The following is a 23,789-nucleotide window of genomic DNA, read 5'->3' as shown; positions in this document are numbered from 1 at the left end:
TATTTACACAGGCGGAACTTCCACCTCCACAGGCAAATGACCAACAGGAAAAATAGCTAAAGGTAAAAAGCAAGTTAGGCAGGGGTGCACTGGGAGAAATAATCAAGAAAGGATGAACTTTTTAATATAAATGAATACAACGGAAGAGAATTCTGGTTTCTCGTTTTTAGAGTACTATTTCAAACTTAGAAATTTATCTATTTACTTTTCGCACTTTTCCTTCAGTGTTGTGAAAATTCAGTGTGTTGTTTCCGTTTTAGCTGGGTGCGTTTCAGGGCAGCTCGACAATGGCCCACACAGGACCCTTGTGTGCAGGACACTCCCTGGGGTTTATTAGATGTAATGACATGCAGCTTGTTAGCCGCAATGGAGAGGAATATTGCTGCCCGAGGCAGCCGCCAAACGCTCCAATTCCTTCCATCTCCATCGACTGCAGGTGGAAATGGCTTTGGGGAGAAACTCTCTAGAGCCTCAAGTAAATTAAAGATAACTGCTGTTCATAGACTTAACCAAGAATTCCTAAGCTCAACAACCAATTCTTCTGGTCAAGCTTTTCTTTTGTGAAGTGCAAAAAGGAAGGTTACTAACTGACCGCAGTTTTTCTCTGCTTTAAGTTCTATAGGGTAAAAAGTGAATATGAATTTTAATAAAGCTAGGCTTTCTTTATTAAACAATAATAAATACCTAAAAGAATCTCAAGGGTAAATGAATCACGCACATTAATATAAAATGCGTCCTTTAAATTATTCATTAAAATTTTGATATTCCCTCGGCCAACATATTAATTTTAATTGCCATGAAAAGTTCTATTTACATTGGCACACACCCCCTGAGAATATACTCCATATCTATCTGTCTCGCATTTCATTTAATTATTTGGCTCTTTGTTGTTACCACCGCCGCTTTTCCGCTTTTCCGTGGGCGCAATAAACCAAATGGCAGTGCAAAAGGTGAGTGAAGAAATTGCTGCGGGTCCTTAGCAAATATATGCCATGCAGCCCTCTTTTGTTGGGCCAAGCCCACATTAAACGCTTCTCTCACACAAGACGAGTGCAAACAAAGAAAAAGCATTTTGTTTGTCAAATGTTTGTCATTTGTAAATGTCAAACGGCGGTCGAGCATATTTTGCATACATACATATATGCGAATGTTCCGTCTCCTCGACATTTCCCTGTCTATCTGTCTGCAGACCATCCCCGGATGCAAAGTCAGTTTGAGAATGTTCTTTCAAGTTTTCTGGCCCGCATTTCTTCTTGGCCAGTGCCAGTACAATGTGGAGCGTTTTTGGTTTTTAAGTTGGGGCATAAGTTGGGTCGCAAAAAGTGTGTGGGGTGCAGTGTCAGCAGCTTCCAACTTCTCCATCCGAATTATGAGACATATTTTTCGTGGGTTTGTTTCCCGTTCCACATGGAAATCTGACATTTAAATATTTACTTGCGTCAACTTGTGACATTTTACTCATTATACCAGAGGTCTTGTAATGGGTTTGGGGCTCGGTATTTTTGGGGTTTCCTACAGTTACCACTGAAATTCCAAGACGTCTGGAGGAAAACTTTTGTCATGCTCTCTCTCTCTCTCTCTCTGCTCAGTGTTTTTCATATTCATAAGCTTTGGCATAATTTTGACAGTTTCCTCCTTCGTGGTGGAATGTTTAGATTTATTTCCTCACTTTAGCTAGCTGTAAGATGTTCAAGTTGATTGGAGTTTCCGCTCAAGGGCGCGACGGAAAATGAGGAAAAGTGGTTGGTTGTCTGTTGTGGGCTCATTCATTTATCAATGCTTCCGGTGGATCATTGTTCTTGCTCGTCTGCAGATTCACGTTGACTGAATGCTGTCTGTCCTTCTGCTTTCTCTGCCCATTCTTTCACCCGCCCAACTTTCTCCAGCCTCCCCCCTCACAACACCACTTCCTGTGTGCCCCTTTCTGTCTCGTCCTGTCTGTTGTCATTGGCCTTGGGGGCAGGTATAAATGCTTTTGTAAATGTATTTTTAAATGTAATAAGATTATTACGCAATTAGTATAACTTTTTGAATGCCTCCGAGGAGGAAAGGAAGGCAAAAGTTGCGAGGAAAAGTGGGAAAAACCTTAGTGGGTTGGGTGGGTTTTCATTTGCCTGCGGGTAGGCTTTTAACTGCCTGGATTTAATTGCTAATATATTTTCTCGGTGCTTCTGTAATTATGTGTTTGCAAATGAGGTTTCGTACAGAGCAAATATAGATATAGATAGATATATAGATCGATATAGCAAATAGATGGCTAGAAAGTTTGTAACAACAAACACTCATTCAATATACATTTCATTATTAGACTATCCTTTTTTAAGCCCATGACGATTGTAATTAGAGAACCCTGTAGCAATTTTGTTACATTTTGGCCATTTAGTTCGACTAACACAAAGTCTTAATTAATCGAAAATATACAAAAGCGAAGAGCAAACCAAAAATACCAAATTTACCTCGTTATGTGCGAGCAACATGAAACATTTAGGGTCAAAAATATTATTTTGCATAATAGCTGAGCTCGAGAGGAAGGAAGTCGATGAGTGAGCAGCCTTTTCATTAATGCCCAGGCACGAACTTGACTTCCTTTTTCCCACTTTTCCATATATTTTCCAGTTATTTTCCCCCAGTTTTGCAGCAACTCCCACTATATTTTCATCTTTTGTTACAATTTTTGCCTACGTGCCTCTCACAAAAAGTGCTTAAGGGCTCAACAAACACAAAAAGTCAAGACATTTACACTGCACTTCAGCAAAAAAAAAAAGGGGGGAGAAATCCTCTAAGGTTCTACATCGTCGTATTGGCCTCTCTTTCTATGTATGGCTGGCAGGGCAAATGAACCTTAAAACAAATCATTATTAAAGGCTCCACATTCATGCTCCACCATTCACCACCCTGACTGCTTCATATTTCTAATTATGTAAACAACTTTAGCATGTTGCACACGCCGAGAAAACCCCCATTCGGTCCTTTTGCATATTCCACACACCCAACCTCTGGAAAATTATAGTTAAACATAACGAATCCATGAGCCGGAAAGTGAAATGCATAGCATGCAAGGGGCAGGAAAATCAAAAGGTTTTTGGGGCTTGCGTCTGCGGCTCTGTTGATTTACCAACGGCAATTTTGTGCATTTTCCAGTGCGTCTGTATTTGTTCGTATGCGTGCACGTGTGTCTGAGTATGTGTGTGTGTGTGTGTGTGTGGAAAACACTCCCTGTGTGTTTGTGTTTGTCTAACTTGTTGCAGCCGTCGAGGCGCCATTTGCCAAGAAGTAAAACAAAAGCGGCAAGTACCAACTTCAGCAATATGTGAATAACTTGGAGCACTGTACTACACATTGCATACCTGTCTAACTTCTTCAGCTCCTCACACCCAATTCTCGTAGCCACTGCTGGATTTCCTCCTGCGCTCGGCTCAAGCCTCTCGGCGAGCTTTTCAAATTGTTTTTGATTGAAATTTAAACAAAAATGTGTTGCCTGCACTTGTCAACAACAACAAAAAGGGCGAGCATAGAGCTACAGCAACAAACTAGCAACTGCTAAACGCCTTTAAGCATTAGAAGCTGAAAAGAAAATAAACGAAATAAAAAAACACTCTAAGATCAGGGACTGGAAAAAATCGAGCCAAGGGAAAATATGAAGCCTTTAAGATTTATGTTGATGCAGGCTATTTCTCACCGAAATGCTCAGGTTGCAGATGGTTTGATAAATATAAGCATATCCCAATTTCGTAGAGTATTTGCGTGTAATTTTGCTGCTTGGTTTCAGTTGCTGCGGGTTATAAAAGTACGAACGACGCACCTTTGTTGTGTCATGTTTACATTGCATGTTGCTTGCTCCCTCTGTATGTGTCTGTGTGTATGTTTGTTGTAATGTGTGTGCATGTTGGGGAAAAGCTTATGAAGTGGCAGGCCAAAGTTTCCACAACGCCCCCGAAAAGGTAGCAGGCAAAATAAGGAAAAGCGAGCTATGCCTCGCATCCCATTCTTAGTACCCCTTCACCCTTATGGCCGTTGAACATGAAAGCGAAATTCCTTTTATTTAGACTTCATTGTTGTTGTTGTTCTGCTAGCGTTGCTGTTAAGCATCTTCTGCTTTCAATGAAATTGTTTATCAAGTTGAACTTTACGAAACTATGTAAAATATGTTTTTGCGGTTCATCGTTTCTTCGCAGTCAAAAAGTCTTGGGCATAACAAATGGAACACGAACGAAAAATGTGTAATTTTCTACTTGAGTTATTAAACATTCATGCGTATCGCCCCGTCTCTTTCGACGCGGTGGCGTCCTATCTCTTTCGGCCCGAAGGACAATGCACTGGCTGGGGCTTAATCCTTAGCAACTATTACAAAATGTACACCAAATCTGTGCACTAGAATCCCTTGGCTGCCCGGCAGCTTCCATCCGGCAGAAGCGCATTACGGAGTCAGGGAAGTGGAGTAGTACCAGTTTCCCCCGCCGCCGCCATTGGTAAAGCGCTTACAGCTGCAAAGCTCATCAGCAGCGTCAGTGGCAGGACATCAGTATCCGTATCATTCTGGCTCCATTTCATCCTGCGGTTTATTCGCCGACCCCTAGGTCTGGTCTACTATTATGATTAGATCGGATTTGCGACCTATTGCCAACTGGGTGCATAACAGTGGAAAATTAGTAATGCATACTCTATAGCTATTTCTGCAATATAAAGGTTTAAATAATTCAAAATTGAATAACTATTGAACTATTCCTTAAACGTGCACCTACTTAGTTTGCCTTTAGTCCCACTTTAAAGAACCTCCATATATATCACGTTCGTTTCGCTGCCCCAGCCAAACACTTAATTCAATTGAGATTTCCCAAACACATTCGCACCATTCCATTCAATTTGCTAGCCATTGTTCCAGGGGAAATGTTAAATACTTTCGCTGCCAAATGAACAAGTTGGGCCATTGAAATCAAATGAGTCATGCGAGTTTTCAACCGCACAAAGAGCGGGGATGTGCGGGGAAAAGGCCGCAGCCAACGATTTTCCATGGGTTGGGCAGTTGAAACAATAAATAAATGTGAAATCGACCCTGACAGAGGCGGCAGGAGTTGGAGCGAAATGGAGCTACTGAACTTCTGGTTTCTGGTCAACTGAGCAGACCAACTTCTCCCGTCTCTTTCACTGCGCGTAGTCCCGTCTCTATCTGTTTCTCTTTTTCAATCTGGCCACTTGCAGACTATTCATAACACAGGCCAGCGCTGAAGGTCGCCAGGAGAATCCGCATCACCACCATCATCATCGTCATCAGCAGCAGCAGCACGGTCTGTGGTGGACTCCCTATTCCCGTCTCTTTCATTGCCATTCTATCTCCGTCTCTTTCTTCCTGGCATAGTCCTTTTGTGCCGGACGTTGGCAGCAGTTTTGCATTGTTTTTGGTCATTCGTTTGGCGTCATTCGCATTTGCCATTGTTACCCTCCTCCGTTTACTCCATCCAAAAATCCATGCTCTGCCTACACCCCTCTCTTTCTTTCGTTTTGTTTGTTCAGCCATTGAGTTGATGATTTCCGTATGCATAGCCCATTTTATGCACAACTTCCGGAAATTTTCATTGCGGTTCTGCAAACGGATGTTCACAAAGGAAGCAAGATGCGAGATAAAGTGAAATATTTAGTTTCTCTAAACACGGTTTTAGGAGTTGAATTGTTTATTGAAAGATTTTTAAGACATCTAAAGGATATTATGAATTGAAGCGTTATTTCCCTTAAAAATGTTTCATAAAATAATTTCAAATCTAATGGTTTACGTTCTACCGTTGAACAAATGTAATTTCTACGCTTAAAAATATTTTTACAATTCATTTATTTGTATTTCTATGGAAAGTATTCAGCGAAACCGATTCAATTCACTGCTGATATTTTAAATATTCATCAAATATGCAACGGACAGCGGGCAGATGCAGAAACTGAAAATGAATTTATTTTCCTGCAGAGCGCAGGACCAACGAAAATCCTGGCCAGCAAAAACTAAAAATTAATAATGTGCCAAAAAGTATGCTACAGTTTCTGACATGCCCCTCCGCACTGCCCCCGCCGGATATGGAGATTATGTAACCGCATTTCCGGCTGCCGCTTTGGCCAAAATGGCGACTTGCAGCAGCAGAACGAGAAATGGCAGCAGGAAGCGAAACAGCAACAGCAGCAACAGCAACAGCACACCACACCTGCCGCTGACGCTTATGCTCAGTCAGGCGCTTAAATGTGTGTGTGCTGCCAACTGTTTCGCCATCCACAATCCACTACCCACCACCCCCTACACCAATGAAACAGCCCCTGGAAAAGCGCCCCCTCTTTTGGCACCCATGTGCGTACGCATTTGCAATTGCTTTGCGGTCGAATCGGTTTACACAAAATGCGCTTTTGTGGTTTTTGGCAGCAGTTTCGACGGGGGGGAAAGTCCAAGCAGGTTGAAAAACGTCCTGTTTCTGATAAAGGTAGTTGGTTTTACGCCTGTAAAAAAAGGAGTAGCTCAAGTTCACCCAATGGCTACTGAATTCGATTTGATTGCTTTAAATGTGTCAGAGTGGCGATTGATATTCCAACTTTGTTTGGAGCTTCCGTGGCCTGGCTGAAAATCTTATCTCACAAATGCTTAAAACCTAATTAAAAGCGACTATAAACATTTCGGTTACATGAAATCAAACATTTCCTTTTTATTCAATAGTAGCAAAAATCGGTAATCTCTTAGACCGAAACAAATGGAAATGAATAATAAAACGTAATATAAAATTGACAAAAGTTTTGCATGTCATGTTACATTCTATCAAATACCCATTTGCTTACAAGCCTTCTGATAAATCTCAAATTGATTACCTGTCATGGGCAACTCTTTTGGCCAAAGAAGATACTTTCCGTAAGCAGTCTCCCCCTGCCATTTGGCCATTTGCCTAGCTTTGTGTTTTTTATTTTGAGGGTGGGCTTTAGAACGGCTTTGACCTTTTCTTTAGTCTCCAACTGGCTGGTGAAGATTCTGTCTTTCGACGTAGACTTTATCCTACTGCGCTTCGCATTGTCCTGCGAGCTATTGTTGCTGTTTCTTGCTCGTATTATTATCATCAAGCTGTCATGTTAAATGACATTTGCCATATTTCATAAACATACACCATACAATATGAATAATATTGTATTGTGTAAAAAACTGCTGTCCTGCTCCTTGCGGGGGAGTATATCCTGCTTTCTTTGACCAAAGAAAATGAGCCATGTGAACTGTTGCGGCTGTTGTGTTGCCTGTAGCCTGTAGCCTGGGCTTCACAACAATAAAAGCGGCTTGGCTCTACTCCTTTTTTTCCATCCCTCTCTAGCTAGCTCTATTTTGTTGCTGGAAACCATTGTATCTGGATCCGGGTGAATCCTGTTGTCCTGTCTCCGTTTGTGGCATGTGATAGTAGTCCTGCTTGTATCTCGCCATCTCTCTGACTGCTTTTGATATTTATTTTCCATTTACATGCATTTCATCATTTGTCGTTTTGTCGTTTGTCGTTTGTCGCTTGCCTGCTTAAAAGTTTAATTGTCCTGCGATTTAGTCTAGGACTCTTGTCCTTATCTTGAGTTTGTGTGCCACCCCGAAAAGCTTCTCCTCTTCCATTTAGCTGTCAGGTTCAGAGAACTATTTAAATTCCTCAGGCCTTGCACACAAGCATGAGTAATATGCATATATACACTTACATACATATATATAAGGGAAAACTCCCTGTTTTGTCATGGCAAAAAGCAATTAACTATGCTCATGTCTCTACCCCTGGAAATCTATTATTCGCCCCCAAACCCATCGATTTCGATGAAACTATATTGAAATTTTTAAGCCGGATATTACTGAAATGCCCCCAAACCGATTGATGCTCGACCATAAAATAATTGCTGCATACTTTGCGGTCCCAGAAGCCCTGAGACCGGAAAAAAACATCAAAAGTTACGCCCCATCCGCAGCCCAAGCCTCCAGTAAACGCTTTCACTTTGCATACTTTTGGTTGCACGTAAAAGGCACACAAAACCGCCAAAAGAAGGACGACGACGACGACGACGCCAAAGTTTTTGGTGGCCCTAGAGCTGAAGATGACGACGAAGATGAAGAAGATGAAGAGAATGCCGCCACCACAGCCGCCTCATGCCAAATTAGTTTAAGAAATTGCCCGAAGGTGGCAGGCACCCTGCCATCTGTCTATGCCCTTCTTTTCCCCCGCTTTTTCCATTTCCCATGTTTTATGCACAAAGAGAGGAGAAGCGCGAGCATAAAATGAAATAAATTTCAAGCAGGCATTTTCACAGGGCATGAGGGTAAATTTCTTTACGAAAAATTGACAGCTCCCTGTTCTCGATTGTAAAGATGTGCGGCTGAAAAGAAGTCGCAGAAGGCGAATTCATCTACAAGATGTTTCTATATGACTTGTGGATTAGCCTTTCATGAGGAATTCTTCTGAGCTCCAAAGTTTTAAGCCTAAAAAGACGATACTTTACGTAAATAAAGGGTAGTCAAGTACCCTTCAATGTTTGGTTAGCCACACAAAAAGTAATCTACCACTTTGAACATTATGTTTTATGCACGGAAATCCTCAGTCGCATTGCAAAATTTGAAATAAATATTTTTTTGTTTCACTTTGTCAGCGTAACAACTTTTTAAAATGTAAAACCATATTGCTTAAACTTCTTATCCCCTGGGTTATGGGGTTTTCCAAGGAGACCGCTGCTTCCACCTTTTTTCTTACTTGGCTTAGCTGCCAAAGCAACAGCCGCCAAATGTAATTATCAAAAGTTTCCACTATTTTCCCGACCCGGGGTGAGCGGTGGAAAAGCGAAAGAAAAGCGCAAGGTAAGATAGGTGGTAGGTGGCTTAAGGAGAGATGTCAGCCTCAGGCTTGCGGCTTGTTATTCTGTTTGTGTCTGCCAGACGCGAAAAAAAAAGTAAAATAAATAAAAATAAAAAGTAGAAAATTAAATTCGTTTCAACTGCAGACGCTGCTCAGTCTTTTTGGCCACTTCCACATTTCAGGATGCTACTGCTCCTGCTGTTTGCCATGGCAATTTGTTTCCTTTGCTTCTTTCCTTTGCCGATTTTCCATGCCGCATGAAGTGGGCCGTAGTATTCTTGTTTGCCTATTTATTACAATTTAATGTCAATTCTTTTGTTGGCGAATTGGACAGAGAAGGCTTATTAATCTGTCATGCAAAATTACTGCGTCATTGAATTTCTTGATTGCCTACATACATACATACAATCATTGCCTTACATTTACATACATTGCCTTACTGCTGTTATGCGTCAAAAAACGCCGAAAATCGACACATTGAAATAAATAATTTGGGACTGGCTGTAAAATAAATAATAAAAATAAGACATATACCTTACGGACTGAAATTAGTTCTCAGATTACCACAAAATAAGAACTCCAAACGGTATCCCCCCATAAAATATTTAAATGTATACAATTTTCTTGATCTTGATGTTAACAAACGAATAACAGAATAACAAAATAATTTCCAACGGACGGGGAAATGCAACAAAATCCTTAACTGTAGTATATACACAAAAAAAAATCCACCCTGGGATGAAAACCATAACAAATAAAACTAAAATGCAAAACAAATGGCAGGGGGAAATAAAATAAAGAGAATGAAAATGTAAACGAAGTTCGAAAAAAGCAAATGAAATTGAAATGAATATTTTGTGATATTTTACCAATGCAGCAGGCTGCCTGTCGTTGTGTTGCATTGTTAAATATTCATGTCAGGGAATATGGTATTTTATTTATACTCACACACACACACACGTATCCAAGGATATGTACAGGATCTGGCGTATATATATGCTACATTCGATCCTGTGACCCAAGTCGGGCAAATACGCGCCAGCATATGTGAATCAAGTAGAGTTTCCACCATTTTCCGCATACTCGACTCCCAACACAATTTTTTCATCCATCGTTGTGCATATTTAAACCAAAATCTTACACAATTTCCTTTGCGAGTCCTTTTCTTTGGGTGTTTTCAAGGCTCGTTTGCCCGCCTGGGTATGATTTTTAAATATTTTACAACCATTTTTTTTTTTTTTTTTTTTTTTTTTTTGAAAGCGGTTGGTGCGGAGCGCATACCTCTTTGATTCTACTGCTTCTTCGACTTTTAGGCGTGGAATTTGGCGGGTTGGGATCGGAATTAAGTGTTAGGACAGGTTGGCGTCAAAGTTAAATGATGCATGGCAAAGGCTTCTTGGGGAGACATTTATGAAACGTAATTTAGTTGCCTGCAAGGGCATGGGTTCAATGGAATTGTTAAGTAACTATTGCTGTTTTATGTAGAATCAAAATTTCTTGAAATTAATTCTCTGGCACAACGTTTCTCGCTGTGCATTTATGTATGCTTACCAAGTTCGAGGGGACAACAAAATGAAAATTCACTTAACGATTGGCAATTTGCGTATGCCATGCATCGACACTTGGCCTCTCAGCATCAGTCTCATTTTTCGCCATAGTAACCAGCAAAGAGAGATGGATATTGGGGGTGTTGTGATGCTATGAGCCTGTGTGCCTGCGAGGGTAAGGAGGTCCTCGGGAAAGGGGGCGAAATCCTGTTAGCAACCGCTGTGAACACAACTCGAGGCAGCTTCCTGCCTGGTTCGTTCGGTTTTGGCTTGGTTGTTGTGTTATCGCTTATGTTGTCTCTTACGGTCTGTTGCATTTTGTACAAATTTGCGCCGCAGGTCCACAAATTTGTGCACCGAAGCGTTTTCGTCCTTACCTACCGCTCTCGCACCGAGTCTCGTTTACCGAGAAAGAAAAAAAGTTTTCTAATAATTTTCTGCCATGATTTCTCTTTTCTAATTTCCAAGTGTTGCTAGGCTTTACCCAAATGTTATTTGAGTTTGATTCGGGTTCAAGTTCGAGTGGCCAAGAATAAATGGCCTTAATTTCGGTCGTCGGGGGAAAGTTTGTGACCAGTTTTGGGATAAGCCATATGCTCAAAGGGAAATCAAGGAAAATCCTCAATAAAAATTACCAATATTTACTTTACAAAATGACAGACCCACCGCCAGCTCCGCCACTGCCCGCTGCCTGTCCTGGCAAATCCCTTGTCAACTTTGCTACTTAATAAAATATGAGTGCCAAAGTGGAGGAGGACAGGACAAACACGAAATATCCAAGGACGTGCCACTAATGGCGGGCCCGAGCTCAAGTGCTCGGCGAAGGAGGAACGCTAAGGGAGCGCCAGCCAGCAAAAAAAAGGGATAAAGAAATAAATAGAAAATGCAAATAGAAGGCAATACATTTGCCAGACTCCTCGGAGAGATACAAACGGGGGGCCACTGCTGTTTGCCATGTCCTTTCGATGAGGTTGCCTTGTAAAAATGACATTTCCATCGTGTCCTCTCCCAGCCAGCCATCCTTTCAGTGCCCAACTCTCAAGGACATCATGCGTCGCACATAAACTGTTGATTTTTATCGAGGTTCGTGACACAGTCATGACCAAAGCTTCCTGCCAGATACGACTGCACTGCAAGTAAAAGATAGTTTTATAACTTTAAATTCAGGCAACGAGATCCAACTAGATTGTTAATCGAAGTTATGCCTTATTGATTGATTCATCATTTATGAATTGACTCTGTAACTTGAAGAAATCTTCAGAGTTTAAAACCATATTTCTTTCAGTATATTTCTTTATTGTTCAGGTCGCAGGTGCGACTCGGTGGCACCTCCCACTTTTCCCATTGGGCGAGGCCTCTCCATCAGGGTTTCCTTTGACACATGTCCAACTCTGACCACTTGCAGACCCACAAGGTCGCCGAGGAGAGCCTTTTTTGTGTGGCTTGGCATTAGTGTCGAAATTATGGCTCATATATGGCCTCCCCCGGCTCGCCAGTTGCCAATAGTTTTATGTTCTATGTGCTGCCCTGCCCCATGCCTCGGAAAAGCCGTTTTCCACGCTTTGTGTGCGTGTGCAAGCTACGACTAAATACAATTTGAACGCCTGTTCTTTCCCTTCATCACCAGCACTACCACCACTTTATGGTGACTTTGTTGCTGGGTTATTATATGCTTTGGCTAATGTTTATGTATGTTATCCCAGGAGGCGAAAAACACAGAGTTACTCTCTAGCAGCCAACTGCAGCTGGGGCAGAAATGGGGGATGGGGGTTTTATGTCAGAGTTCCCCTTTGCTCGTTCGTGAAATATAATTCACTTTGCTCAATAATTAAAATGGTAAATGTAGCTGCTACTCATGAGCTTTCAAAAACTTTTCCTTCCCCTAAGAGAAAATTTATAGTTTCTGTAATGTTGTATAATGCATAGGTGTAATCTCTACTTAATTCGTTTCAGTTAGAAATGGGATTGTCCTTTATTTTTCTGGCCCCAAATTAACTTATAGAATATAAATTAATATTTTCTTTTCATTTTCTCTTTACAGGTAAGTGACGACGTGCTTTCGCTCGCTTTTAACCACAATCAAGTAAGAGTTTTTTGTTTATTATCATTTATTTTACGGGTGGTGGTGGTGGTGGTGGGTCTCCAATTGCAATGCATCAAAACTCACACCTTAATGCCAGTGGCAATGGCAGTGGCATTGGCCGTGGTGGTGGTCCTGTTTGTCTAAGTCCGTTTGGCTTCATAAATCAATCAGATCGTAGCGAACCAGAGTGTCCGAAGGAATATCGACTGGTTTGGGTATATGGGCCTTATACTACGGCAGGCACACGGCGATTGACGGCACGAGATTTGCAGCATTTCCGGCGCATGACGCAAAGCAGTTAATTTGTCAAATGTCTGCACTTTATCACCCATATCTGTCCCGCTGTCTCCGGCGCAATCCCACTGGTGGCCAGAAGGGGGCCTCCGTGAAAACGCATTACGCACTCAGACATTTTCGGGCGGGCGCATGGATGGCGTACACACTCTACTCGTATCTCTGTGAAATGTTGAGCCAAAGTGCAATCAGTGCAGTGGCGCATTTCCCACCGGAGCTCCGGACAGACGATGAAAATATCGAGACCCCTCCTCATCCAAACGCCCGTAGCCCGAACCCCAACCCGAACCCTAAACCAAACCCAAGCCCATAAACCAACCCACTACCAGAGCGCCGGCTGTGCTATGTGGCAATCCTCTGCATTGTCGGTTGGGAAAATTCCGGGGGGAAAATTGTTAGAAAAACTCAGTGCTCCCTTTCTCTCGCACTCACACTCTCGCGTTGGCAAAGCAATTTAAAGTTGCATCCATAACATCACAAACAGCAAAGACAACAACATTTTCGGCCAGGACATTGGCCTGGGGAAATTTCACTGGCTAATGTTATCCCTACTCACTCTTTCGCTCCCAAAAGCCAGCTCCCAAATGTCCTTTCGCAGTCAACAGGCCGTCAGAGTCAGACTTGGACTTGTGGAGCAAAATCGGCATGGTTGTTGCAGTTAAAGAAATTCAAATCCTATTTAACATAAACATGTGTAAAAATAAGTGGAACTATTTTTCACGTGTTTGTACTTTCCCTCTAATAGAGGTATATGTTCGGTATGAATTGAGAAAGTTGTAAGCCTCAAAACAAATTAAAAAGAATATTTTCTGCCAGTGTAGGATGAACCACAGCCCGAGATGCGTTGACCGAATTCGTAATTAGAAAAGTGCTTGCTTGATAACTCACTTTTCGCTTTCTGTATTGACCGATGGGGGATGAGCACGAGGAGTCCCCACAGAACTTTTACCACCCTATCCTTCGTCATCCTGTCATCCTGTGTGGCCATTTAATAGCTTTAGAAATCAGTCATTAGGCAAGTGCAGGCCGGGGTGAAAAATACGCAACACAGAGTGCAATGAAATTAACACAAAAATTCTATTAGCCTGGTTACACTAATTGGCCTGCTGTTGCCGATTTGGTCACATCCTTGCATCTCTTTCGCTTAGATAAACTTCAGCCCAGTAGCATTTCCACGTTGGCTGCGCACCAAAACGCAAAACTAAATGTAAATAAAAAATGTCATCAAAATGTCATTACGTGGGTGGCCGACAATATGTTGCCCCGATTTATTTACTTTTTTCTTTTCGTCTTTGTTTATGGCACCGACTTTCAAATTTAAGCACAAATTTCCATTTCTCATTGTTGGCACAGCCATAATAAAAGGGCATTTCACCCCCCGAGTTATTATGCAAATGAAAGGCTAGCAAAACCTAACCCATATAGAGTCTAAAAAATTAGCATTTTATGCAACAGCCTGCACATAATTTGGCAGCAGAAAAATAGGAGAAAATTGGAAACTTAACCCTTTTGTTTTAATTATTTGTATGGTTAGTACTTGGAGAATTAAAAATTTTCCTCATTAATAATAATTATGTTTATGCTTTGGGTTCGCCGAACTTGAACTAATTCAAAACCTATAGGGTTAACTTAAAGCCCAGTCGAACGTCAAAAATGAATGCCTAAACAAAGGTTTTAAAGGGACAGCTGCATCCAAAACCCCCTGATCGCGTCCTTTTGGTCCTTTGTACCATGTTGTATGCATTTTTGGTCAGTGTGGTCGGCATTTTGTCAACGGGGAACAACACCAGCCGGCAGTAGAAGCGACAGTGATAGCCATGCAAAACATGGTTGGAGGTATGGAGCTATGGAGGTATGTAGGTTGCTTGGCGAGATGGATGGAACATTGGGGGATAGTGAATGTTGGGCGGAGCCTGAACAACAACACCATCAACATCAGCGTCAACAACAACAGCAATTGTGGCGTCCTCTAATGACAACCACACGTCATCAGCGATGTTCCCTTTTGCCGGTTTTAGTCCAAACAACGTCATCGCTGTCATTGTTGTGAACGCCCACATCCGACACGCCCACACGTAGAGGTCTTCTGCATACACGTATATAAATCTCATTGGGTACAGCTGCGGTCAGAATAATAATAACACGACTTGAGCAAGAAGATATTTGAGCAGCAGCAATCAATGTTCTGTACAACACTGCGTATACGTGATAAATTCGAAAATCTTGATGCGACCTTAAGATTTAGCCAGTTTTTAGGCTATTATTGAAGAAATGATAAAAGCAAATACAATCGTTTCATATTTCATTCATTGTTCTATTATCCTGAACTTAATTGTTTCTGGAGGACATGTATTAAAAATGCAAATTTCTTTGGCGATGGCAGCCGCAGAAGCCTCATCACCATCAGCATCAACAGTAGATGGAGCCAAGGACTAGACGTAGTTGTTGACTCATTTGCATTATCGCATCTAATCATTGTCGTCATCAACAACAATGTTGCTCGTTAGTCTTGGCCATTCGAATGGGGGGTTGTGTATGATATAGAAAAGTTCCAATTGCAGTTCAGTTGCAGAGTAAAACTTTAAATTACCATTTAGTTTTGTTTTCGTTTTAATTTTTCGATCTGGCGAGCAATAACAAAAAGAATAAACTATTTGGGAATGTAAATTGTTGCAGTGGCAAACGATGCGAATTGCAATTAAAATACATTTGCAATTTGCTGCAATTGCAGCGTTTGGCAGTTTCGAATTTAGAGTGCAATTCCCGTTGAAGTTGCAGTTGCACTTGCTATTTGCGTAATTTGTCACTGCATTTAATTTGCTACTCTATTGCATTGCATCGCAGGTCCAAAATGAGGAGTTGAAATAGAAGGCTAGACGCTTTTTTTTCGTTGTCCCACACCCATTAATGGTAGCATACTTTTTTTTGGCTTGGTACACCAGATAAACAAAAAATGACTTTAGGCTTATATTGTAATAGGGGTATAGATTTCCAATTCTAAATTAAAGCGAGTATATAGACTGTATCAAAATAAAATATTTCAAACTACATAGTTACTCCCTGGAAACTGAATGGTAAAAATATTAGGAAGATATTGTACTTCCGAAGCAATTTAACTGTATTTAAATTTGTGTGCATATTCAACAATCACAGAAATGAGATGTAATTATTTCGCTCCATATAATTTGTGGATTTGCATTTTTCCGGAAACGACTAAGATGGTCTGTTCCCTGAAAAGATACTCACTACACAATGAAAACTCTAATTGCATTTGACAGACACATACACACTGTGGCAGATATGAGTTTTTCCATCACATCAATGTGTGTTCTACGTTTTTTTTTTTTTTTTCTTATTGCCCCTCCTAATTTGCATGCAGAGGCAATGGGGAAATATTTATGCACAATTAAATCAAGTAAAAGGAGGGAATAAATTCAGCATACACTCTGCCCATTTGGCTAGGCAATGGGAAAAAATGCAAATGACATTAAAGCCGAATGCGAATGTACATTCGCAAGTGTGTGTGTGTGTGTGTGTGGATAATGGGTAACGCAGTAGTTGACCCACATTCGCCATCTCGTTCTGCCACTTTATCCCTCTCGCTTTTCCGCAGCCTGTGTGCCAGTTTTTAATTTTTCTTGACTTTTTCGCTGCTCTTGATTTGCGGCGAATTTTTCTGCGCTCGATTTCACGTGCTTCTCCCTTTGTTTCAACCCTTTCTTTTGCTTTATTTTGGGGCTTAATGTGCATTAAGCATGTGTTTGCCATTCTTCACATATGTGTGTATGCGTGTGTGTGTATGGTGTGTTCGCTAATTAAGTGGCATTATGCGCTTCTTTGCTGCCCTTTTCATTTCCGGTCTTTTATTCTGGTCACAGGTTTTCCGCTTCAAAACAACTCTGTCAACCGAGATTTTGGTTCTTAAATTATTTTCGCTTTTGAGTTGAATTTAACGAGTTAATTGGACGTCAATTCGCTGTTGAAATTTCTTACAGCATTTTTCAATTTAGGTAAATCATCATAAACAAGAAATATTTGTAGGGAAACTAATAAATGGTCCAAAAAATATTTAGATAAAATGCAATGAAGTCATGCTGAAAGGCATTTTGGGCCCAATTTTAGCTAAATATGCTCATCTAAATCATGATTTACTTGACATTTTGGCATTATTTGCCATTTATTTGGCATTTATAAAGTATAATTTATAGCCCACCACCCACACATATTGATTAAAAGTCTGGCAATGACATTTGGCGTCCTTTTGGCAACTTGCTTGGAACTCTCACATATTTCCAACATTTTCAAATATCCAACTAAGCCGCAGACCAGCTGAAAAGTTTATAAAGTTCATTAACAACAATGCGCATTTTTGCCGCATCGAACAGCGACTAATGCAATCAATTTCATTGCAACTAATTAAATATTTAATATGAATTTAGCCAAACAGGCAAAAAAAAAAAGTGCTGGCTAATGTAAATGTAATTTGATTGTATTCACAAATAACACGGCCGCAACTACAATCTGTTGTAATTTAAATGCGGCAATTCGAGGGGGCGTAGTATTGGTTTTAGGGCTTGTGTTAATAAACCCGATAAAAGGATCATCTTCCCTGCTTTTTATCGTATTTATGTCGATTGTCATTTTAAATGTTGGGGAAATATGCCAGCGATAAGCGAGACAATTTACACTTAGTGCCAGGATGTGAATACAGTTTTTGATATAAGCTTTAAATCGTACATTTTATAAAGTGCCTAACTATCTATCATCAGCTGTAAAGCTGTTTATAATGACGTGCTCCAATTATACTATTTCGTGTTTTTTCCAATATTATTTCTTTGTTAGTTTTTACGCACAATTTTCTCGGCTACATAGCGTGAAACATGGCAAATTAACGTCCAGAAATAATAAGTTTACCTTTTCTTTTCCTTAATTTTCCGTGTTTACTTATTCAACTTTTCATTTTTTTGCAACACGAACTATCAGCGAACCGAAACGTTGAGAAAATTGTTTGCTCAAGTGATTAGTTTTACTTTCACTTGAAAGCAGGAAATTTGTTTTAGGCCATTTCTTTTCATGGTGACTCATAAGCTAAGGATTTTATTAATAATGCATAAAACATTTATGTTAAGCAGTTTTGAGGTACTTGTATGTAAGCCCCTGTATATATTATGACAGACATGGCAATCAAAACCTTTGGCTGTCCAAAGTTTAATGGCCAGCAAAATACATTTGGCCAGCAACAATTTGTGCAAATGTTGCAGCACTCAACGCCATATCTCTTTGTGCATATGCTGATAATAGTGTTAATTATGCGCCTGTCAATATGCCAAATGATTTTAGCCTGCAATATGCTGGTTTCGACCGTTTCCGTTCTGTGCCGTTATGGCTTTCGGTACTGGGAATCAGTGTAAGCCCAACTAAATCTGAGTGAGCCGAAAACCACCGGGCAAACTAATTGAAGTTTGTATTTAGCACAGTGACAAAACATTTGCACAAATCCGAAAACAATTCCGCCTTTCCCCCGCAAAAGCCATTCCACAAGTTATCGCAGCTGTTCTGCCTCCGGGCCAGGTTGGTCTGGTCTAGTCTGGTATGGTCTGTTCTGTCCTGGTCTGGCATGGAATGGTATAAAGGCCAACCAGACAGGCTTTCAGATTCAGAAATAGCAACACAATTTTCAATTTTAATTAAAGTTCAAACTTTGCCAATTATCTGGGGAGCATGGCGATGTCGGAGGGGGTAGGAGGTCCCGTGATCCCAAATTAAGCGCATCATAATTTGCATACGATTATTGTGGGGTTAGAGAGGGCGTTGTACGATGCCATGATTGATAAATCAATTTGTCCCAGCTCAAGTTTTATTTGTAATCGAATGATTTGCACTGGAACTAGTTGGAAATTTATGCGCATTAGATGGTAATCCGGTACTGTAACTGAATGTGAATTATTGTTATTGATTTAGACGATTTTATGTTATTACACTTTTAATTTTAATTCATTGACTCTTACTTTTAATGGTTTAATTTGCATATTATCCCGTGAATCTCATTTAAATACGATATTTGCCTTATTCTCTCTTTTTAGGTAAGTTTCGGCCATACAAAATCCCCTGAAACTATGCAGCAAAGTGTTGTAAGTACCCAGAGTTGCATTGAACACATAAAAAAAGCCCATTCCTCGTTTCGCTTGATAAATGAAAAATTTAACAAGCTCTGCAACTTATGTGTGTATCGGGGTGGTTACAAATAAAAAATAAAATGGCTAGAGCCGAAAAATGCCGCAGATCCATAAAGGGCCCGTTACAATCTGTTAGGTCCTGGGTTGCCCAACTGGCATGGTTGCCACCACCACAAATCATGCAGCTTGCATTCTGAATCAACATGGAAATTCCATCGTTGCCCAATGCATGGCATTTAATGCGAATGCGAAACTAAAAATAAATACAAAGAAACGGCAACTACTTCGGCCCCGGCAAAACATGCAACATTCGAAACATTTTTCAAGTTCCCAACTGGAGGAGAAATGACATTCACAGCCCAAATGGATTGTGCAAACTCCATGTTACATTGTGCACATTGCTATACATATAGATTTTTTTACAAATTAAACAGCAGTCGCCGCAGTCCGATTTTAGTTCCTCTCCTTAGTTTCAGTTCCGTTCTTGTTTTTTTTTTGTTGCACGGGTGCGTGTTGCGGTCTCATAAAAATTTCAACTAAAAACTCTGAAAGCTCTCCGATTTCTGTTATGGCAGCCATTTTGGATTAGCCACCATGAAGTGGTCGGTTTTTTGTGTGTGTGGGTGTATGGCAATAAAAGGAAATCAAAGTTTATGACATTCACTGGGCATTTGCACTTGTGCGATTGTATGTGTGTGTGGGCCAAAAGTTGGAAGTGGATAAGGCGGCAAAGTCCTTTAGCTTTATCGATGTCTATCTGAGAATGGGAAACTGTAATCGCTTGGGGGATAAATGTTGTTTAAGATCTTTAAATTGGCCTTGCAGACAGTATTATTGCGGCAAAGGATTTATAGTTGCTGGCCAATTATGCGCTAAATTATTCAAATGCCGATGGCAATGAATTTGTTTTATAATCAGTTTCCGTACTTAAAATATAAACATTCTTAAAGCGTTCCTTTTACACCTATGTGTCACTTTCTCCCTCATTAGCCAAGCAATCAAATCAAACAAATTGTTGACAAAATTCCAGCGGAATAAATAAATAAAAACGCCCGAGGTCATTAAATCAGACTCACGCACACCTCACCCAAACGCACCACACACAAAAACCACCCAAAATGGGGCAGCAACCACCAAATCAACGCAAATTACAATAACTAAATGCTTTTGCTTGCCCTATAAAAAACAATTCAGGAAAAAATGCCCATATTACGTATGTATAAACGGGAGTTGGTTCTGACGCTAAATAAATAAGCTGCTAAAATATGCAACACACTGCGAGAAAATGCGCGTGGCAAAAGTACTGAAAAAAAATAAGTGTGAAGCAAATTTCCATAAATCACATTTCAGCGAGGTAACTTTTCGCGTGACAAAAATCAACTAATGTGGTTAATAAAAATAAAACCGAGAAAAAAAATGAAAAGAAAAACCTGCCGAGAGTGGGCGGGGCCAAGAGGATGAGGGGCGTGACAAAAGTTTATTGCAAAGTTAAACTGAACTTAAGGAACAAACGTTGGAAAAGCCTGAGCTTGGAGGCAAGAAATTTCCGACGGGCGTGTGGAAAAATAGCACCCACTACCCCATGGGCATGTAAATCACTTTCAACGAAAACTTTTCCCACCAAACGTTGCTCGAAATTTATGCAAATGTTGTTGATGTTGCTACTGTTATTGCTCTTGTTGTTTTTGTTGTTTTGTTCTCTCACCCGTAGCAGCGCCACCTGACGGTGGCAATTGTCGTTGACATTTTCACCTGCTTTTCCTTGGGTGTGATAAAAATAATATAAAAAGAAGCCGAGCTAAACTTTTCTGCCCAAAAAAAAAAAATAAACACAAACGAAAAAAGAAGTACAAGAAATTCTTAAATGGCTTTTAAATACATCCCAACACTTGGAAAAGTGTTGTTTTGAAACCCAGTAGGAGGTTGCTCGAAAAGGGTGCATTTCCCATTGCCTCGTTGACTGAAACTTTTCTGTGAATTTTATGAGCAGTAGTTTCATGTTGATTTATGTTCGATACCTATCTGCCATTAATAGTGTGGTGGAGGGTTTATTTCGTAGGCACTTCGACTGACAGTCTGTCTAGTTAGTAAACCTCTGAAGAAATGCCTGCCCGACGATAAAATGACAGAAAATCAATGAATATTGAAATGCGTTCATTTTTGGTTTTTATGAGTGGCCCAAAATGGAATAGGGGAACGAAATCCTTGGAGTTGGAGCGTTGAGCTTGCCTGCGATTAGGAAATAAAATGGGGGCAGAAAATAACCAATAATTCATTAGGTGTCTGTCACTATATATGAGCAAACACCTGCGCATTCGAACAATTTGAGGGGATGGAATAGTTGGGCCATTCAGTTAGTTATTAAAGTATCGATTTGCCATCACGATGCACTGAATTTAAGTTAAGTTAGGGAGTACAATTTAACTAAATGATTAAATTGGGTAAATTTACTAGAATAAAAAGGATAGTCCTTTAATGATATACAATAGATTAAGTTATAGTAACCTTAAATCCTTCTAAGACCAACATAAAAGCATTTTGTGCCTTGGTCGCCCACAGTAGTTTGTGTTTAGTTTTATTTTTTCTGAAAAAGTACCCACATAGAGGGGAAACGACGGCGACGGAAAGGACCTCAGCCATTGTCCCACCACATATGGCAGCTTAATTTCATTTAGCTGTGACCTCCCTTGCCCTGCGCCTTCCTTTCCTTCGGGCCATTCTCATGAATTTTTCTCATGGTCTTCGTACGCTTTTCTAAATGCGAAATTCCCCGCCTATAGACGACAACTCGCCCACAAAATGGCATTCAAGAGGAGGTGATGGGGCAGGCAGCGGGCGAGGGAAATGCAACTGCCAGCTCACTCATTATGTCCTAGACAGGGCTGGAATCCTAAAGACCGCCAGGGCACACATTAAAATTGTATGATGTGGCAGGGTGCGCAAGGCAGGTGCACCGAAAAAATAAAAAAGAAAGTTTAAAAATATGCTCTAAAAGTAAACCAAAACACTAAAGTTGATAGATTATTTATTATTATAATTATTATTATTATATCATGCAGCTAGCTTCTAAAAAACTAAAATTATACATGAAATAATACTATTTTTACGATATGTAAAAAGATTTAGGTTACCAAAAATATAGTTTAGAAATATCTTATATAGACAGTATTCCTGGCAGGTGGCACTTATTATGTCTGTTAAAATCTCCACTTTTCTGTTGCTCTGTAGTTGCGAATGCCAGCAAAACGTTGCCTACTTTTGTGGCCGTCGTCTAGTTCAAACATACCGAGAAACAAGAGAGGGCCACAAGGACTAAGGACGAGGTGGTCAAGACAGGAAAAGTTGCTCCCTCCTTCGTCCTGATCACGATGTGTGTGTGTGAGTTTGTCTTTTGTTTGCTTTTCGCCGTTGAAAATCAGGCTATCGATTTTTTTTTTCCCCACAAGAAAGGAGCCAGAATCGAGGAAATGAAGGCGGCACTGGCAGCGAGGGGGCGTGGCCGTGTTACTTGCGCTTTTTCCGCATGCTTTCTGTTTACATTTTCACGGAGGGCACACGCTTCTGCCGTTGAGCGAACCACAAGCTTAATGCGGAACTTTAAGTAGTTTTACGACGGCCACTGGGAAAATGGCCACTGAAATGGAAATTCAATTTGAAAATGCTGCAGACACGAGGGCGGTCGGTCAATCAAAGAGTTTGACAGTTTGTACACCCGGTGTGGGTTATTTAATTTGCAAATAGAAACTAATTTACCGGCAATTAGCAGCAGGCAGGCAGCAACACCGAAGGCAAAAGCAAACAAGGACGAGCAGACAAGTCCTGTGTATTCCACACTCTCCTGCCCACCCCCTCCCCTCTGCTCGCCACTCCATAGCACTCGGCGTCCAAATACCGATTGTTGGTTTGCTTAGCAATTAATGATTTTCAGTTAATTTGAGAGGCAAGTCGGGCATGAAATTGAATTTAAGACGCTGAGCACGTAGCAATCATAACCAAAAAATATGGCCCCCAATGCTCCTGCCGGACCAAAAGGAGTGAGTGAAAGTGCCAGTGCCAGTACTAGCATGGAGGCATTCCTGTCAATTAATAGCAGTTTGTGGATGGAGTCCACAGAGGAAGTATTGCCAGGCGATGAAGTGTTGATCCCGGAGAAGTCACGTATTCGGGAAGTGAGCAAATGAATCGTGAATTAGGCCAATCGGAGTGGGTTTCTGCTGATTCAAAAGCAAATAAGTGTAGTGTAATATGACAGCAGAAAGACAATTAAAGCTAGAAACGTTTAATTAGGCGAGTATTTATAAGATCGAAGTTTAGCCAACAAAATGCATTGAAAGCAGCAATTTTATTGCGCATTTCACTGTTTACACTTTAATGAAATCAGTTTTATATCGAAATACCTGCGATAGCCAAATGCAAACAAAAATACCCCAATTAATTGAAACTCAATAATTAAACTCTGTCATTTTATTCAAGCCTCTTTTCTGTTTGCGCCTGGCATTTCGGTTACGGGCCAATTTATTGGCCATCTCCCCATTTTCATCATCACTTTCTCGCCAAACTCTATTTTTCGGTTGAAATGCTGTCAGCACAATTTTCCCGACCATCAGAAAGCAATTGTCAAACGGGACAATTGGGCTGGAAAAGCCCCGGAAAATGGTCGAATTGCAGGTGACTGTCACTCACAAATGTGTGTGGCTTCTACGAATGCCAGATTTTAATTGAAATTACGTGCATTCATGTCCCAAAGCAATGGCTTAATTCAATAAGCCAGGAAGCTCCAAAACAAAAAACGCGTAACTTCTTTAAAAAGTATGCTGCATACACTTTGAAAGCCACCGAATGGGGCGTGAAAAAAAAAAAACCT

The 23,789-nt window shown here is 40.7% G+C and overlaps 1 protein-coding gene across 8 annotated transcripts in view; it reads left to right on the top strand.

The window, feature by feature from the left end:
* The window catches only part of pum (pumilio), a 171,340-nt gene that overhangs the window by 126,532 nt on the left and 21,019 nt on the right, over positions 1-23,789 (top strand). The window contains exon 2 of one of the 8 annotated variants that reach the window (NM_176427.3): positions 12,414-12,455. The exons of the other annotated variants lie outside the window; for them this stretch is intronic. Within the exon in view, the coding sequence (NP_788604.1) occupies positions 12,414-12,455 (42 nt within the window). The remainder of the gene's footprint in view (positions 1-12,413; positions 12,456-23,789) is intronic. 8 annotated transcript variants of the gene reach the window in all.

This window comes from Drosophila melanogaster, chromosome 3R (assembly GCF_000001215.4).
Source record: "Drosophila melanogaster chromosome 3R".
Classification (NCBI taxonomy): Eukaryota; Metazoa; Arthropoda; class Insecta; order Diptera; family Drosophilidae; genus Drosophila; species Drosophila melanogaster.
This window is presented reverse-complemented; position numbering and strand designations above follow the sequence as displayed.